The 19,617-nt window shown below is 42.4% G+C and overlaps 1 protein-coding gene across 4 annotated transcripts in view; it reads left to right on the forward strand.

Moving 5' to 3' along the window:
- The window catches only part of ENOX1 (ecto-NOX disulfide-thiol exchanger 1), a 380,777-nt gene that overhangs the window by 347,755 nt on the left and 13,405 nt on the right, over positions 1–19,617 (forward strand). For all 4 annotated transcript variants that reach the window (XM_075432297.1, XM_075432138.1, XM_075432365.1 and 1 more), the window contains 2 exons: positions 3,088–3,195; positions 8,699–8,755. In XM_075432297.1, coding sequence (XP_075288412.1) covers positions 3,088–3,195; positions 8,699–8,755 — 165 coding nt within the window. The remainder of the gene's footprint in view (positions 1–3,087; positions 3,196–8,698; positions 8,756–19,617) is intronic.

The following is a 19,617-nucleotide window of genomic DNA, read 5'->3' on the forward strand; positions in this document are numbered from 1 at the left end:
TCAAACACAAACCAGAAAAAGTCAGCATCAAAGGAAGAGGGATATAATTAGACTAAATCACAGCAGGAGATCACAGTGGGAGAAGTGAAAATAAAACCAGTGGAAGTTTGTGAGCTGATCATTGGTGTGTAGAGCTTGCCATAGAAGAGCCATGGGGAGGGGGTGGATAGGATGGGGAAGGATATTTCAGTTCTGGCAGAAGTGTTACAAGTTGAACCTGTAAATGAACTTGGTTTCCCATTTGTAATAGTCATTCAATAGTGGAAAGGCTTTCCAGGGATAGAGATGGACTGAAAACTCACTTGGGATCTTCCAGATGGGAGTTTATATCGTTCAGGAGTATGAGCTCTAGGGTTTCTCCCAGGAGCTGGAGTACAATCTCTGAACCAGGATGAAGGTGCAGTCTGGATGGTGGTGATGTTCTCCTTGGATATGCGTGGCTGTTCACTTCCTTCAGAGGCTGCAGAGCAAACAACATCTCATGTGAGGTCCTCCTCAGACTCCCTAGTACTTGTAGCATCACACTTACACAATGATGATAATCAAAACCCAGCTTCAAGGTTTCAGCTGATTGCATGGAGATGCAAAGAAGGGCTTCCATCCTCCACTACTGACGAGTTTCAGCATCCATGCAGGGACAGGAATGACTCTCACACATTGATACAATGCACAGTCGATGCGATTTATTGGTCTGCTTGTGTGGTTATATACATCTTTCATATCTGCACACGCAATCACGCTTATTCGGATAGGCTACAGACATAAATCACGCGCTGTTCACGCACCCCATATTCCCTTATGATTGGTAACTATGCACTAACGTTAATAGCAACAGGCCACCTCCATGTCCTTGAACACATCTTGTTTTTGCTAACCCACATCATGTGCACTATCAGAACTTTCTCAGTTGTTATTCTTAGCTGTCCTTTCCAGCGGCCTGTCCAGCTATGCTAACTGTTTTGCTTAAGCGGCCTAGTCATGCTAACTCTCAAGCTACATCAACCCCAACACACTACATAACTGACTACATACATTCCTGGCTTTGTATGAGAATCATTTAATCCATTTTGGCTCCTCCCTTTGAATCACCAGAGGCTGGCCATGCTGGTGACACATAACTTCTCAGAGAGGACTCTACAATGGGGGGCAAAGACTCCTTCTCTTAACAACTCCTGCCATGTTCAGGCGTGTAATGTCAAACAGCTTGCAGCTGGAAAGGAGAGGACATTTCACCAGCCCCTATTAGGTGGCACATCTGCTTACCAAAGCTCACGTGTCTCAACTGGTTTATGCTGTCTTTCTGGTGCCTTGTATGCTCTGCTTCTCCTCTGAGGATTGGAGTCCCTTCTTCCTAAACGGCAGATGTCAGCTAGAGCTATCCTGAGTGAAATTTAATGGTCTGTAATAACAGGAGGTTACATGAGGTGACCAAATGGTCACTTCCAGGAGAAAAATTTATGAAATGTCTGGAAAGCTGTAGCTGTGCGAAAGACCTGCATGGGTATCAGTGTGTGACGTACGACAGTATACACAAATTCAGTGTATCTTCTGAAAATGTAGGGAATAGTATCCAGTAGGCAAGATGAATGTAGACCTGAGGTGGCAATCCATCCTCGGTCAGGACATGCCAGAAGTAGAGCTTCCCATACAAAAGCTGATTGGGCAAAAGCCTCAGTGGAACAGACCTTGTTATTTCATGTAGATTCTTGAGATTTGAAATGCTCTTGTGCTGTGGTAGAGTGAATACACATATTTGAATGTCTCTTGGAGGCTCCCAAGGAGAAGTGCAGGTGGCGAGATCCATCAAAAACCTAACCCAGCTAGACTGTAGAGGGTGTGAGATATAATCAGACATACACCCACATGTATTTTTATTTCAGTGGCTGAACTAATTAATCATATTGCTTACAACAGAAAATGTCATGTGTTTCCAAGCAGCTCTGAAAACAATACTGCCTCCAAGTCCTTTGATGCCTGGGACTTCCAGTGCAGTGGAACAAGGCCAGGGACTATTTCTAGGTTAGCTATGTGTAACTTAGCAAGATCCTGAACACCTGCAAAATGGGCTTGAGTCAGAGTTACCAGTCCTAAGCACAAGCATAAACGAAGCTTTAGATGCTTAGATACATGGTTAGATCAGTAACGCAAGTTAGTAAAGCAATTCCTCACTCAAGTAGTCCTTAAAAAGGAGTGTGCTTACAAGTGTTGCCCCAGAAAATCAGTTTGCTTTCTTCATGACTAAGGGAAAGCTCCGTAAACTCCTTTTTAATCTCATGTTTGTCTCCTCTTGCTCTTCAGCACTTTCTAACATTCGTCACACCAATACAAAAATATATAATCATTTCAGAATTAATTAAATCTACTGATCTGCTCTTGACAGTCACAATAAATCTAGTCAGAACCTAAAGCTAGCCAAGACCAGGGAATGTGGGCTTTTAAAGTTGTCCCTACTTCCTAGATTTCTCTTCATAAAATCAGGTTTTGATCACAGCTTCTTGTTTTGACAGTTCAGATCAGCAGTCTTCCTGGCTGATCTATTGATTGAAAAGCATCGGTCTTCCTGATCTAATAAAATATCACAGCACAAGGGAAAAGAAGGAAAGCTTTCGTCTTCTTGGCAACTCAGTGTGAAAGCTTTCCAGAATATTGCTTTGCATAGAATGAAAATGGCTGTGGGCCAATGACTAATTATATTAAAGAGCTGTGCTTTTAAATTATTTATGGACCATACTGTTTACCCTAGGATTATTAAAACCACCGCGTATACTTCTGCAAATAAGATTTTCGTTCAGATGAACGTGACAGTCGCTCTGTGGGTGATATACTGTACCAGGAGTTTCTACTTTAATGTAACAAATAGCTTAACACACATTAACAGATGCATTACTTGTGGAGCACTGCTGCAGAAGGAGAGGCAGATGAAAATAATTTACCTCTGGTCCATTTAGACACAGCAGATTATGCAACTATAATAAATGTAGGAGCAGACTGCAAAGCATTGTTTGAAATGAGGATTTATCAAACTGAGGATTTAAAGCTGCTTTGGATCCAGACGATGCTAACCAGAAACTTCTTTTGTTTGTGCAGCAATTGCTGAGCATACAGGAAGAATTAAACAACAAAAAATCTGAACTGGAGCAAGCCAAGGAAGAGCAAACGCATACACAAGCAATGCTTAAAGTCCTGCAGGAACAGGTGAGTGCTGCTGGTGGGAGAAAAATGCTGGTTTAGGCATGCTAAGGGGGTGGAGGACTCATGGCTTCACCTCCAAAATCTGGAGAAGTCTGACCACTGGCAGTGCTGTAAGCAACGCACAACCTTATGTGGCCTGTATGTCTGCTCTGATTAGCATTTGTGAATACAGCTGAGACTAACACAGAGTTCGAGAAAGCAAAGTGAAAAGGCACCGTTATTTTATACAATCCAAAAATGAATTTCAATTCTTGAGTCTCTTACGTTATTCTGTGTAGATATCAATGATGTATGTTTTCGCTATGAATTTAAAAAAAATACTGTGAGGTTAAATATACCTGAAAAGCAACATATTTCAAACACAACAGCTCTTTCTTTTAAGACTAGTATTGAAGAAAAAAACTTGGCATCTCCTATGTTATTCATGCAGATACAAATATGCAAAAAAACTTTATCTTAATGGCGATAAAAAATAATTAATGCAATTATTTAAGCAGTGAGAAGCAAACCTCTGTAAATCTGATTGTCATACCTTCTGTGATACTAAGGTGTTCTATGACACAAAGAGGTATATTTGATAGTATTGTTTTATAAGCATGGTAAGAGGGGTAGTTACACAGCAAAAAGAAAGTCTGGTGTTAAATCTGCAAATCTGGAGATAAAACAGTGTATTGTGTGCAAGCACAGTGTGCACAAACGCCTGCTGTCTGTACAGACCACATGGCTTGGACACACTGAAACCACAAGCTCCCACCTGTGCTGCACAGGCACAGTCTCTGCTTTGAGACTGTATTTTAATCCTTTCTGTATAATTGTTGAGCTAAAATGTTTATTGACTTGGATAAGTATTTGCAGTTTAAAGACTGTGGGATCTGAGTTGCTTAGATGGCAGAGATTCAAAATGCTGATTATTCTTATGTTCAAGCATGTATGTCTGCATATGTATCTGCACAGATACACACATTTAATGTATATATCGTATAACATGATGAAGTTCAACAAGGGCAAGTGCAGGGTCCTACACCTGGGGAGGAACAACCCCATGGACCAGTACAGGCTGGGGGCGGACATGCTGGAGAGCAGCTCTGCGGAGAGGGACCTGGGTGTCCTGGTGAACGACAGGTTAACCATGAGCCAGCAGTGTGCCCTGGCTGCCAAGAAGGCCAATGGCATCCTGGAGTGCATTAGGAGGAGTGTGGCCACCAGGTCGAAGGAGGTTCTCCTTCGCCTCTACACTGCCCTAGTGAGGCCCCATCTGGAGTCCTGTGTCCAGTTCTGGGCTCCCCAGTTCAAGAAAGATGAGGAGCTACTGGAGAGAGTCCAGCGGAGGGCTACAAGGATGATGAGGGGACTGGAGCATCTCTCCTACGAGGAAAGGCTGAGGGAGCTGGGACTGTTTAGGCTGGAGAAGAGAAGGCTGTGAGGGCATATAATAAATGCTTATAAATATCTGAAGGGTGGGTGTCAGGAGGATGGGGCCAAGCTCTTTTCAGTGGTGTCCAGTGACAGGACAAGGGGCAATGGGCACAAATTGAAGCACAGGAAGTTCCGTCTGAACATGAGGAAGAACTTCTTCCCTCTGAGGGTGACGGAGCACTGGAACTGGCTGCCCAGGGAGGTTGTGGAGTCTCCTTCTCTGGAGATATTCGAGACCCGCCTGGACAAGGTCCTGTGCAGCCTGCTGTAGGTGACCCTGCTTCGGCAGGGGGGTTGGACTAGATGACCCACAGAAGTCCCTTCCAACCCCTGCCATTCTGTGATTCTGTGATATCAGGAAAAGTAAATTACACTTATTTCAGATTTTTTTAATGCTTGTTATGAAAGCGGTGACATTGTTCCACATCTAACATTTGCCTTTCAACGTATCTAGTGACAAATAGGTTCTAGAAACTAATAATTTAGATTCCAGAGAAATAAAGCTTTTATGTTCATATACATGTTCTTAGCACTTATGGTTACAAAGATAACCTTCTGAATGAGAGCTGATGCAAGACTGTGTTACACAAAATGTCATGAGGAAGAATGGATTTGGTAATGACAGAATCTTTATAAACACTAAATCCACCAGATCTCTTGAGTTAATTGCATCTCATTTACATTTTTAGATGGCATTCAAGGTATAACGTTATAAAATACTTTAAAAAAAAAAAAGAAGTAATGAAATTTCATGAAGTTATTTTATATACTAGTAGCAATTAAATGCTGCAAAAACGTAGGGGAGGATCTTACAATACCGGGCCCCAGTAGGGACCACCAGGGCAGACTTTTGAATCTCTGCAGACTCCTACTAATTGCGAATCAAATGTGCGCTCATGCTAGGCAGACAGACGAAGCAGTAGCTGGAAGAAAGGCAGGATGGATCTGCATTTCTCTTGAGAATTAGCTCTGAAACACGCCTAAGGCCGAGTCTGTAAGTAGCCAGAATTCCTAAGCAGCGCTACGCAGCCAGTGTGCTTCTCCAACAACCCTGAACCAGTTCCAAAATTTTCCAGAGCAGCAGAAGCCCTAGCAGTAATGACCCCCACTTGCCAAGGCTCACAGCTTTCCTTTACAAGCACCACAGCTCATCTGTGTGTTTTATCCGCAATGGGTATTGAAAATCATCCGGCGGAGTCAAGTGAATATGAACATTTCTTTCAAAAATAAATAGCACCGGACTCCCACCTCGATTGTATGGCTTGGTTTTGTGATGTGTTTGCTAAAATCTGCCGTTTCACCTGAAGCTGGCAGAGGGCAGGGAGAGGTGCAGCTGTGTCTGAGCACATCTGCTGGCCCAGCACATCTCGCACTGATCCAGTTGCACCAACCCAGTCGCATCCAGGCTGGGATGTCCTGCTGGGAGAGGTCCCGTTTGCTTATGCACCATGTTGCCTTACTGTCGCCAAAAGGCTTCTGGATCACATCTGGCCCATGGTCACCAGCTCTGACTGTCACAGGGATTCACACCCACTGGTTTGAGCCAGACCGACCCCATTGTCGCATTAGATGTATCAGAGACTTCTAACCCCTCAAGCCTTCTCCTTTCCTTTCAGGTAGGCCATTTGTTGTTACTGGCACTAGTTCAGTGTGTTGCCTCAGCATGCTCTCTGCTGGTAACATCATGTTCACCACCGACCTGTGACGGAGCCTGCCTGGATGTAAGGCAAGTCCTGTTTTTCCAATATTGTATGTTTTGCTGAGGTTCCTATTCCAACATTTCACTATTTAGTATGTGAAAGAACAATACAATTTAAATTTTTATTTAGAAAGAAACAATATTGGAAAAAAAGGAACTTTACCCCTTTAGCCTGTGGCAATGCAGCTATACATTTTCTACCCACAAGTTTTCCACCATTATCTCCACTGGTTCACCTCCATCTCTTACTGCAGTGGTCCTAGTGTAGATGTGGATGCTAGCACCTTCTTGCCTCCACTCTGGCATCCTTTTCAGAGCATGGCAGGCAATAAAAGAGATAGAAAAGCTCAAGCATCCTGTCTGCATTAGTTAGATTAACTGGTGGAGCAGTGCCAGGGCAGTGACAGTGGGAAACCATGGTGGGGTGAAAGCCTGCTAGACCAACATAGGCTAGAGGCTGACCCCTCTCTCCCACCAAACGTACATGTGGCTGACGGGGGAGTGGTATGTTACCAGCAGAACGCGTGCGGGGCATTGCCCAAGAAGCCAGCAGTCACCAAGAGGTGACAGCACTTTGTCAGCCTGGAAAAGGAAAGGCGAAAGGTAAGTAATGAACAGCAATCCCCAAGCACTCAGGACGTGGCATTAGCGTGCGGAGCAGTTTTACATACCCAAGCACGCTCTCCTGACCTCATATTCAGATGAGTAATTCAGCTGAACTTGACAGGACTGCTCACGCGATGTGAATTTCTGTAACGAAGAATTGGTGGATTCAGGAAACAGCTCTTTTGATCACACCACGATGCAGAAATACCTAACTTCGGTGCTTGTCTGGAAGCAGCTCATTCCTACCAGCCATCCTCACAGTGAGGTGGTTTCCCAGGATGGTTATTTTTTCAGTGCAGGGAAAACATGTAGCATTCATTGGAAATGCATCACCCTGCTGTCAGTGTAAATTGCAGACTTTTTGAGGATATTGAAAGATGAGCGTCAGTGAATTGAACCAGGACACCTGGTGAGTTTGCAGTCCCCGGGTATCCTTTGTACTGCTTTGTCAGGGACTGCCACCCCCTTCCCTCTCCATCAGGACTGGTTTAGTGGCTTCAGCAGTAGTTCTTGAACCAGTGCAGTTTGCAGCCCTGCATAATGAGGTATGCAGGGACTGTGGCCCGCTTGCCCTAATTGTCAGATTGGAAACTGTGAGAAGCTGGGAACTGAGTCACACACAGTTATCTGTTCCTGTCACACAGCAAAAAGATGATGGAGGCAACCTAGCCACCATAGGGTGGTAGTCCACCAACACTTCTGAGTCAGACCCCTAATCGAAACATAATAGTGTTCCTACTCACCTGGATTTTAGGACTGGTGTCATTCAGGATCACAGCTGTATCACCAACAGTTACGTCAACCCCATCTTCTTTGGCAAAAAAAAAGGAATGTAGAGGAAAGCTCTGTTTAATGTTCCCCACCCCCTCCCACCCCAGATCCCCGCCCCAGATATCTACTCTAAATTAAGTTGGAATAAAAGCATGACTTTTGAGAGATTTACCTAAAGAATAAATGGTTCTGAGTGCTTCATTTAAGTGTACAAAGCTCTGCGGCTTATAGGCTCAGGGGAGCTGCGGTGTCTCCTCCTTTCTGTGTTTGCTCAATCATAGGATGAATGACTGCACAGTTCACCGTGGTTCAAGATATGAGTTAGGACATTCCGTAAATCTCTCGAGACTGATTTTTACAATCCCCCGTATAATCCTGGATTTGCCCAAAAAATCTAATTCAGGAGAAAAAAAAAAAGTTTTGGTTGAGATCATATATTTGGAATTGGCTGTGTCTCCTCAGTTATTCCTGCCACTGGTTAAATAAAAGAGCTGTTCTTCTCTTCACCTCCTTTTCCATCATACCCAGGAGCCATGTCAGTTATTTAGATGCTTCCTCAGGAAGGAAACGTACAGTAGCACTTTGGCATCTTAAACAGCTCAAAATATATCATTCAAAAGTAATCATTAGCAAAACACTATTTAGCTAGTGGCAACTTGCAAATATTGTAAAGTTTAAATTAATAGCAACAAGAATGGGAAATGAAATCGTTTATTATTCTTGAGAGCCAATTCTGTACACTTTTTATGCCTTAAACTACTTTCTAATCTTATTATTTAAAAAATAATGACCCAGTCTTATTATTTTCCTTCTTTTTTTTTTTACCAACCTATCAAGACTTAAGTATGTTGGTTTCAAAATGGTTTGAGCAAAAGCTCATTAGAATTATATGCTCCATCTGTTTTTCTCATTGGAAGCTTTATAAAATGCTCCTTCAAATAAATCAAAGATAACTGTGTGAAATAAGTAATGTGCTTGTTTTGTTCTGTTTTGTTTTTTGTTTACTCTTTGCAGTTAAAAAGCGCCAAGGAATTAGCAGAAATCAATGGGCATGATGAATCTCAGGCAAATGTAGGTACAGCTATATATGTACATAGATTTAGATATATATATATGCATGCATATGGTCTTGAATTTACTATTTATGTCTGAAAGCTGATAAAATGGCTGAATGATTTGCACATCAGATTCGAAGTGCCTGGTTTTTTTCCTGAAGCCACAGGTTCAAACCCCAGCAAACTTCATTTCGAGGTAGATAAATTGGGTTCCATGCAATTTACTTTGTAGGATTTATTTGGATGAGACTTTAACAACCAATGTCCTACTTGCTGTATGTGGGTGTTAAAGATACCATGGAAACGACTGCAAGAGAAATGCTTTGCCTTAGTGTCCTGTCCAGGATTGCTCAAGCTACAAAGTTATGCCATTTGTTTCTGTGGCTGCCACCTTGCAGCTGAGCAAGTCTGGCCGTATTTCAGCTCGGAGTGATGTGATTCATATACGTGTATAATTTGGAAACAGTTCATCTGCACAAGAGGACTAAATTAATTCACTGAGTCATTATTTTGTCCAAAATCGTTAAAGGACTTGTTAAGGTCATGTTTTTTAAAACCTACTGCCAAAAAAATGCTTCTGTTATTCCCTTAATGTTTGCAGTCAAAACAGCAATTTGGATAAGGGGAGAGAGAAAAAAGGAAAACTTTCCTGCTATGTTTGTCATCCAAACCATGCAGCTTTGTGCTTTGTCATAAACATATGAAAATTAAAACTGATTATATATGGTACCTTCCTCCTAGCCAAGACAGCTAGCAACAGTCTGAATGCTAATATATTTTAACATCTATTTTAGTCATTGTGTTGTCTAATGGCACAGCCAGGAAAGCAGTTTTATTTTAAACCTCAATGGGAGGCTCAAATTTTGTAATGTGCTTTGTGATAAGGAAATGTTGTCCTCTCTTCTTTAATCCTTTCCTGAATCTCATTCATTGTGGTCTGTTTCCGCAGTGAAGTCGATAGAGCCTCGTAGCTCTCAGCGTTTGGACAGGAGACATTCAATATTTTCTGATAGCTCCCACAAATCTGCAGTTGCAGTCTGTCTGCACAGTGTCTCATTGCCCCTTTGAAAGATTCTGTTTGCAAACCAAAATAAAGACATTAATCCACCAATGATCTTGAAATGCTCGCATTTGCTACCTAAAAACTTGTCTTTGTACAACAGCTGGTTGCAGGTTTCCTAAAGGAATTGAGAAATGTAGGACTTTTAGAAACTTTCTAAACGAACTTTCTTCCTTTCCAAAAAATGTGGATAAAACAATGTTTTGCAGGATTGAAATGTTTTAAAGGAAAATTACCTAAATACTTCAACTTTTATTGTTCTGGCTCATGTGTAACCAGATAAAACAGAAAAGCCTGAAAGTTTTTTTTTATATACTATAAAGCTTGAAATAACATTAAAAGGAAACTTTTCAGTTGTGTAAAGAGAGTGTTTCAGTACATCATTCCCAGATATCGGAAACAAAATATTTCAGAATCTTTGGTTAATGGCAAATTTTTCAACATGTAGTATTTTATTCTAGTTTTTAATTGTAGGAATGGTTCAATTGCCTGAATTTTCCATAGGATAGGAACTCTATTTTCTGCCTCTCTTTTCTATGAGCTCTTCCCATGATGATCTCATAGCAATATTAGAATCCTAAGAAAAGAAGTCATTACCGAAATTAATGGTGAAGAGGGAGACCAGACAGCTACAATTACTGAGTCACAGTTGCAGCCATGCATTCAACAATTCTGCCACCAGGAAATCAGAGAAGGGATAGCAGCACAAATGGAAATAAAGAAACAGAGGGAAAGAAGTGCTGTTAAGGCATTTGTTACAGTAACGAACTTTCTAAAATTGAAGTTGAGATACCTTTTAAACAATTGTTATTTATAGCAAATACGTAGTGCTCAGGTGTTGTGCCTTGCAGGATGTCTCTCCACATCTATTCTCATCAGACTTCATGGTTCTTGCCCTTGGCCGGTGTGCAAATCTGGGATGATCAAAGAGAAAAAGGCTTGGCAGATCTCACGTGATTGTTAGCGAACTGTGATGCATATAATGGGATTAGAACATATTTGTTCCATTTGACAGGTTGAATTCAGCAAATTAAATACCTGTACATGCAGAGCAATAGTGGGAGGTGTTGGTAAGGAAAAATGGCAATGTATGTCTATACACTGAACGCGCAATCTAATCTTCACACTACGGCATATTTAGATTACTTTGAAGAAAATCAGGGTACAAGCAAGGACAGTAGAAACTTTCGGCACACTGCATACACATCAAGAAAGCCTATACTCTAATCTTAAAAAGACAATTTTCTGCAATCCTCAGGCTTTCTGCTGATGGCACTGATCTGCATCATATTTTACATTAGAAAATTTTGTTTCTTAAAACCTGAAAGTATTTTTCTTAGCAAAAACAGATACAGATGAAAATATGTACTTAGACCTATCCTGGTGTGTCTTCCACATTTCCATTATGTGAGACCATCCTAAAAGGGAAACAAGGATCTGGACACCTTTGGAAAAAGAAAAACATCCCTCCTGAAATGTGCCCAGTCTATAAATGGACCAATCTTCATTTTTTCCCTCTTGTTTTTGGAGGAGAATTGAGCATAATTAACTAAGGGGCTGGAGCAATTGCAATGTTACCCTCCCTGCCATGGCAGTTCACACACAAATCTGAGGAGAAAAACCCATGAAATTTTAGTGTATTACCAGTACATCTGTTATTTCCACAAAGCAAAACCAGCTTACAAGGCTCTGCAAACAGTCATAAGGGTGTTTCATGAGTGACTTGCCAGGTACATGCAGTAATATTTGTTATGGCTGTTGACATTTCCCAGCTATACTCCGCGTCAGCACAGGACAAATGTCAGGCTCCAGAAGTACATAAGAGTCCGAGAGCCTGGCCCGGTGTTAACAGTGACTTCAACACCCAGGGCTGCTGGAGGTCCTGTCACGGAGCATTCATTTCCTTCAGCCTGCGGTTAGGAAAAGATTGCTTCTTCCTTCTAATCTGCCCCCCTTTTAATTTCCTCTTCATTGCTGCATATAGTGATATTTAATTCACATCTCTGTCTTAACTGAAGAGAAAATAATGGCCAATGGCCAATTAGAATTTCAGATATAATCCTCTTCCAAGATGCTCCCAGACTCTTGGGACCTGATTAGTCCCAACGTGAAAAAAAAATCTTGCTTGGGAGGTGTGCTCGAGTACAGAACATTTTACAGACTGAAAATGCTAATCACGTGCTTTGTGGCTAACTCTGTAAAGGCAATTTATTCTTCTACTGTTTCTAGAAGTTCAGGGGCTTTCTGTGGAGCCTCTTGTATATAGGTTAATTCTGTGTTTTGATCGAAGATCTCCTTTTCTTCACTGCTGAGTTCAGTATACATAGGGCACTGCATGTAAATACAGTTGTATAGCCTTGGTGAATATATCCCTGTTTTGGAGGTGGGAAGGTTAACATCCGTGCTATCCCTCTGTTGTTAGTGGAGAAAGTGAGATTTTTTTTACACAAGCCTCATTTTAGAAGTACTCAGTGATCTGCTTCCAGGAGTTTGGCGCTCTCTCTTGACAGCTATCTGCCTTCCTTAGATAGCTCCTGTGACTAACTCCTATACTTTGTAGAAGTGCCATAAAGTGGTAGTCAGGAGTATCAGTTCTCCAAGTTCAGACCAAAGCAAGTGATGGGTCATGGTCACAGAAGCATTTTGAATGCCCGAACTGCAATTGCATGGTAAAGTCCTGACTCTGTTAAGTCAGTAATTAAATTCCCAAGATGTTAAAAAAGCTGGGATTTCACCAAAAGACCTTTAGGGTTACCTAATTATTACCAAGGCGTAATAAAATGAACGTATTTCAGAGCGTGAAACTGATTTCACCACAAGTTTTTTTACCAGCTTTTTGTTCTATTGGAGTTTCATCGTTTGAGCAAAGTAATGACTTGGACCTCATTCATCTGTCTGCCTTCAGTTAGCATCTCCAGCAGCTTGGACACAATATTCTGTGGGTTTTGCTCCAGACATGAAATCAATAATATTAAGTAGGGATGCATTTTTCCATTTGAATGCTTGAAGCTCTTATCAGAGCATTTCTCAAGTTCAAACAAGCGTCTTACATTTGATGTCAATTCTTCCTTTAATTTTTCCCCTCTGTATCTGCCTTTCAAGCAGTTACCAGATGATCCCTGCCTCTGAGGAGGAGCATACCCAGGGTGAAATATTTCAACCATTTTACTAAATTGCTCATTTTATGCTACACTGAAAGTGATGTTATTCCTAACTACAGCCTAGTCTTCTCTTTTCACACAGTACAGTTAATCCCAGATGATCTTTACCAAAGACAAGTAAAGACAGCTCTTAAATGAGGCCAATTTTTGCAACAAGCTGGGCAAAGATTTCAAAAGCTAACCCCCTTCAATTTTTGAAGAAGTCTGTAGTTCCATCAAACTCATCAGAGTTCAGTTCTTGTACTTCACTATGCAAACCTTTAATGGAAGCACCCACAGGTACCTGCTATGAATGTCCCCTGTCAGTGTATGTGTTAGTACACACTTTCCATAGGATGGGGCACCTTCCTGCTGCATGACCGCCTCACATCAAGCCAGGTGAGATGAAAATGGCCCTTGAACACAGGGAGAGGAGAGGGAGCTTAGAAGAGTGCAGTGCCTGCTCAAACCATTCCAGTGGTTTGGGATTACGGGACAAAAGTTGGTCGCCTTTATTGATGAAAGTCCCAAGTGGTTGCCGATGCTTTTGCTTCACTTCCTTGTGAGTGCAACAGCCGTTTCCTGGCTAGTCCGCTATTCAAAAGGCTTACTCTTCCCAAAACATGGCGAATATAAGAGCAATTTGACCCTAAATTTACAGGCCAGAAAATCGCAGTACAGGGCTTGCACGTGTCAGCAAATGTGTATTTCTTTTCTGTCTGAGCTTCCCAGGTTTGTAAGCTGTGAACCTCAGCCTCGGCGAGATGACGTGAGTCACTGAGCAGCTTCCCTGGCTCTGCTGGAGTCCTCTGCCCTTGCAGCAGGCATTTCTGGAGCACATGGGAGTGAGAGAGTGCTGCAAAAAGCGAGGTGATGACAGCTGGGTGCATTTGATTGTAGCCAGAGGGTGCTTTCTGTACCTGAGAGCTCAGGGGTGACATCACCCACAGGGGATGCCAGAAGTCGGGGTTTTCTTCTCTCCTCCACCTGACAAGGTTCAAAGCTGCATTTCCCAAAAAGACCATGGGCTATAGGCACTGTCCAGCCCCTGTGTTGTAACTGTTCACCTTTGCAAGATTGTATTCAGTCAACTAATTAATTTAACAAATGCAGTTAGTTGTCTAAAGAGAACAAGCAGGAGTAATGGTGCAGTGCAGGGATGAGGATAGCCCCTTAAGGAGAGAGAGATGTGGGGTTTGGTTTTTCATCCACGGGTGTGCTATGTCATTAGAAGAAGATGAAAGCACCCTGTAAGCCTGATTGGAGTGGGGTGTAAAGTTCCCAGGGATTACAGAAGACCTAATTACTGTCTATATTCAGGTTCTTCTGTCCTGGTGCAGCCAGAACCAGAGAGTGAGGAGTGGCCGTGCCTTTTTCTACTCCCTGCCTTTTCCATGCCAGGCATTTATTTGTAACCCTTCCATCACTCATTTCTTCTCATTTCCTTCAATTTAAGGCATGTGGAGTGTGATAAATTCAAGCAGCTATGACTGTTCTCAGATCAGCAGCTTTCCTACTTACTGCGGAAGGCATGAGGAATGACCACCTCATGAATTCAATACCGCCAGGCCTGAAAAATAACAGGAGTTTAACCGGCTGTTGAGGACCATGTTATCAAAGAGCCTGCTCAGCCTTCAGAATTTCTTACACACTGATAGATCAAGTCCCCCTGAGTTCCCCGCTTCGCCGCCCCAGCCCTGGCTTGGCGTGTTAAGAGAACAGCAGTAGAGTTTCATTAGCATGGTACAGATCTCTGCTGGCTGAAACACAGTCTCTGCGGTTTCAGCCACAATCTGACCCTACGGGGAGCAAACAGCTATAGCAGACCGAGGTGTGTTCTGACACAGAGTGTGCTACCTGAAGCAGATCTGGGCTGTAGCAATAACCCCTTTGTTAACATGCAGCAAGAAATTGCACCACTTCCCTTGTCCCTAATTAAAAGTGTCAGAGTGGCTTCGTAACTTGGCTTTTGATTGGAGTGAATTCCCATCATCTGAGGGAGAAGACAGAACTGTGAGACAGAATGATAAAACCTATTCAGACACCCACTCAGCAGATCACAAAAGTTTTTTGACTTTAAATTTCATATGAGCTCCACAGGGAGACAGTTCTTCAATGCCCAGAGCTACCTGACATTTTAATATCCGATCATTATGTGCAGTCTTTCATCCCAAAGCGTTTTCCCTGAGTATTTATACTGCACACGTTTACAGGAGTCATCCCATCATTTCTAGTGAGGAATAACTTTCAGCCTTATGCATATGCAGCTGTGTGCTTAACCCACTCAGTGTACGAGGCAGATTGGCTTGTCAGAGCACTCAGACTCCCCCGCAACCCCCTGAAGGATGATGGGCCACCTCTGCTTCAGCCACGAGCCTGCTACTGCAGTCCTGGGGGTTGTACACCGCTTTCATGCTCCTGCCAACGTGCTGAAGTCCTTCAAGGAAAAGACAGCAAAAAGTGACAGAAGAGAGAAAGGAACTTCAGTATCCCCAGGAGACACTCTTCTTGGAAGAAGAGTTCATCATCCTAATCAAGATCCAATCCAGAGGAAAGTGAGCTCCGAAATGTTTGTTTAAAGTACTTTACATATATTAAGATGTGGAGAGTTCTGTGAATATGGGGGTTGCCCTGGGTTTTCAGATACCTAGGACAAATTTCTTTCAAATACAGATCCTTGCTGAAAACCATTCACTCTCATAAAACATTTAAGGTTGCATGTCTCACTCCTCCCTTACTTCCTTCTATTTCAAGAAAGACATTTTCAAAGCAATTCTACACATCGCAGAAGGGAAACAAATTGCCTTTTTTTCCTCTCTTTAAATTTTTGAGAAGTGCATCATTTTCAAGGAGATTTTTAGGGTGATATTTGTGTTCAAGACCATTGGAAAGGGCTTTCAGAAGTTCTCAGTCTCAAGTAAACATGACTACAATGGCTTCAGCAGAGCTGGTAGGCAGGCGATGCTTTTGTTCAGCCAACCATTGGTTTGCTGCAATTCCCTAACACAAAGTGTGTAAAATGACAATTACATTTTCCCTTGCAAAACAACCACCTTCACATCACATAAAACATCTGTGTTAAGTCACCAGGAACCTACACGTAAATCCAGCTTTAGAAAATGAAGCAACCTGATCATACTTTTAAAAATAAGCTTGAAGTAACTTTCATATTAGTCATCCATATTTTGTATATATACATTCCCATAAAATAGATGTGCTCAAATACAATGAGAATATAAAGAGATAGTTTCAATGAGAAAAGCACTTTCAGATTATTGCTAGTTGCCTAAACTCAGCATGTGAAAGTTATAATAGTAAAAGCTTTGTAATGAAAAAGTTAAAAGCATCTCTCTGGCAAATGGATTGGAAAAATAGGATGTCAAGAGCACCATAATACAATTAATCTTCACTCCTGAAAACAATTCTATCATGTAGGATAAATCAGACAAACTAATCCTAGATGCACAGAGATGTGTTTGAAGTGCTTCATTTGCAAGGTCTGATATTCGCTGTTCTAATTTTTTTCATCCTATAATTTTAATGCCAGATATTTTTTCAAGCCAGTTGTCAAGTGTTTGTTTATATCAGCCCAGTCTTAAATTTACAGTCATGGTAAATTCTATATTAGTGTGCTTTAAAAGTAAATTTCTATATTAGTGTACTTTAAAAGTAATTACAATGTGTGTGGCTGACAAACTGGTTTCTTGCATAGCACAAAATAAGTTATCAAGTTTAGGCTTGATCTGAATGAAAAGGTGACACCTTGTCTGTCCCATTTCTAATGACAGACCAGTCGCAAGCAAAAACTGTTACAGCATTCACCAGCAGTGTAACATATGGCACATACATGCTTCTGCATCACTAGGTAGATAGTAGAAGGAGAAGGATCCTCTGAGACCCTGGGAAAAAAACACTGAAAACCAAGTGGTTTTTTACTGAATTGTTGACCTGGTGCTAACTAGAAAAGTAGTGCAGGCTGCTTGTGAGGAGCTCTAGTGTTGGGCAGACGGTTGGATGTTTCACTCCTTGCCTTATTCCTTTTATACATGATGAAACCCTGTAATTTGTTACTCTAAACTGAGTTATCCCAGTGCGTATAGGAGAGGCCAGGAAACCTCTCTACGTGTAGATAGTGTGTCAGCAAGACCACCTCACTTAATGTCAGCCACCTTACTGCAATCAACTCTTAGGCTGTGGGGAACCAGGACTGTGTGAAATATATTTCTAGGAAGTAGTTAATTTGCTAGCACAAGATCAATGCATTTGCATTAACAAAATAATTATATTAATCACTGATTATGAGCAATTTTCTAGTCACTAAAGTATTTTTAGAGGAGTAGTCAGCAGAGTCAGAAACAGTCATTGTAAGAGGACATGCTGAAAGAAGAGCCGTATAGCACACATGATGCTCCTGGGGAGTTTTGAATTACTTTCAGAGTTCAGACTCTCAGTCAAATTTCCACACAGCACATCACAACACAGTGCTTCAGCAGCCCGTGAAGGGGAACAATCTCCATTAAATGAAGAATTAGAGACATTTGGCCCAAACCAAGCATTGCTGCTGTCAGGAGCTGCTGAATCCCACAGCCCGACAGAGGCAGGGTGGTCGTAGCTCCTCATGACCAAGCTGCAGCGAGACTGAGCACATATTCCCCACAGGCACGTGTGCAAATGCACATATACAACACATGCATCACATAGAATCATGGAATCATTAAGGTTGGAGAAGACCGCTCAGATCATCAAGTCCAACCGTCAACCCAACACCACCATGCCTATTAAACCATGTCCTGAAGTACCATATCTACACGTTTTTTGAACATCTCCAGGGATGGTGACGCCACCACTTCTCTGGGCAGCCACATAGATCAACACAAAGTCAGCATTTATAAACACGAACAGCACTGATGGCCTCGTCTTGCTGCCCTTTCTGGCTGATCAGGATAAAGGCCCCTCAGTGGGAAATATATATGCAGACTTACACATATATAGAATGTGGATCCCTCCAGTAACTGGCCTTTGACTCTCAGCCTATCCCGTAGCTGGCCCCTGCCTCATGCATACACACACACACAAACTGGTCTTTTAGCCATTCCCCAGAGCCCATGATGTCCCCAGTAGGACCCCAGACCTCTTGGTCCCTCCAGTAGGCTATGTGCAGTCTCTCTGGTCTCTCCTGGACCCACCCCTGACCCATGGCCACTTCAATACGTGGCTTCCAAGCTTATTATCCTACTCAATGGCTAGGCTGCCTTGATGCTCACCAGTGATGACAGAGCAGCATACACAGACACTCTGGTCTCTCTAACTGCAACACCCCAGACACATGGCGCTCTGACCCCTGGTCCCACTCCAGCTGCTGCACTCGGATCCCCTTACACACCCTCATGCACACACAATAGAGACTCCCTCATCCAGGAGAAGAGTTGAAAATTTGGTTTAATAAGTGTAATGCACTAATCAGGGCATGGCATGGTAAGACAAGTGTCCTGATCAGCAGCCTGTTCACATGAGACCAGTCTCAATTATCCCCTTCCCAAACAACTATGATCCCTCCTTTTTCCTGCCTTTTGCGTCCCCGCTAAGGACCCTCAGCTGAGTCTTGTACAATCCAAAGATGCTCTTCCTCTACATCCCATAGCAAGTCCCATACCACTATAGGCAGTGCCCCCCTCAGTCTGCAAGATGATCCAGAGAGCAATTCCATTGTCTGGACTTGATAGGTATCACGCTCAACCCCTGGGGCTGGTGCTCTCCTGTGATAGCCTGGGAGGAGCTAGGTCAGGGGACTCTGTTCTCTCATTAGGTTATTGGGCTTTCCCCATCTGTGATGGTGCCTCTGCCCTTCTTTATGCTAGAGGAGGTAAGACTTTAGTCACAAGTGTCAGAAGGAAGCAGCAAGTGGTGGTGGTTGGCAAATCCTTTCTGCAGGGGATGGAGGCACCAATCTGTTGCTAACATATCTCACATGTTTGATGAGGGTGCAGAACTGGGATGTCGCAGAGAAACAGCTGAGGCTTATCCAGCCATTGGACAATTACTCCTTGTTGTGCATCCACGCACTCTGAACCCGAAGCAGATCCTGCTCGGAGCAGAAGGTTGGACTAGAGACCTCCTAAGGTCACCTGTGTGATTTTGTGATTCTGTGATCATCTGAGTCACGACCACTGTCTGTGAGTGTACTCATACTTCACCACATTTGCAAGGAAATTTGATTTAAGTTAAATTTAAATAAGTTCTTTTATTGTACTTTAGCTCAACTTGGATTGAATAATTTTGTATTCACCATGAATAAGAACACAGGCAAGGACAGTAGGCCATTCTCAACTGACAACCATGTTAAACTGTCAGTTGTCCTGTACCTCAACCTTGCCTGTCCCCATAAATTTAAGATGCCTGACTCGATGTGCATTGAAACTATTGCAAGGCTTCCATTCACTTGATTGGAAATTGAATTAGGCTCCGTTCAGATTAAAGCAGCAAGATTAAATTTTCAGATGTGGATTTGAAGTACATTTAAAGAAAGGCCAGCAAAGCAAACGCAACTATACCAGATTTTAAGAGATCCTCAGGTAAATGAAAATAAATGAAAAATGTGCAGTCTTCATGTCACAGACCAGTTTCCACCCATGTTTGCAGAGAATCGTCAAACCTGCCTGGGCATCAATAAGCAGCTTG

This window comes from Opisthocomus hoazin, chromosome 1, assembly GCF_030867145.1.
Source record: "Opisthocomus hoazin isolate bOpiHoa1 chromosome 1, bOpiHoa1.hap1, whole genome shotgun sequence".
Lineage (NCBI taxonomy): Eukaryota > Metazoa > Chordata > Aves > Opisthocomiformes > Opisthocomidae > Opisthocomus > Opisthocomus hoazin.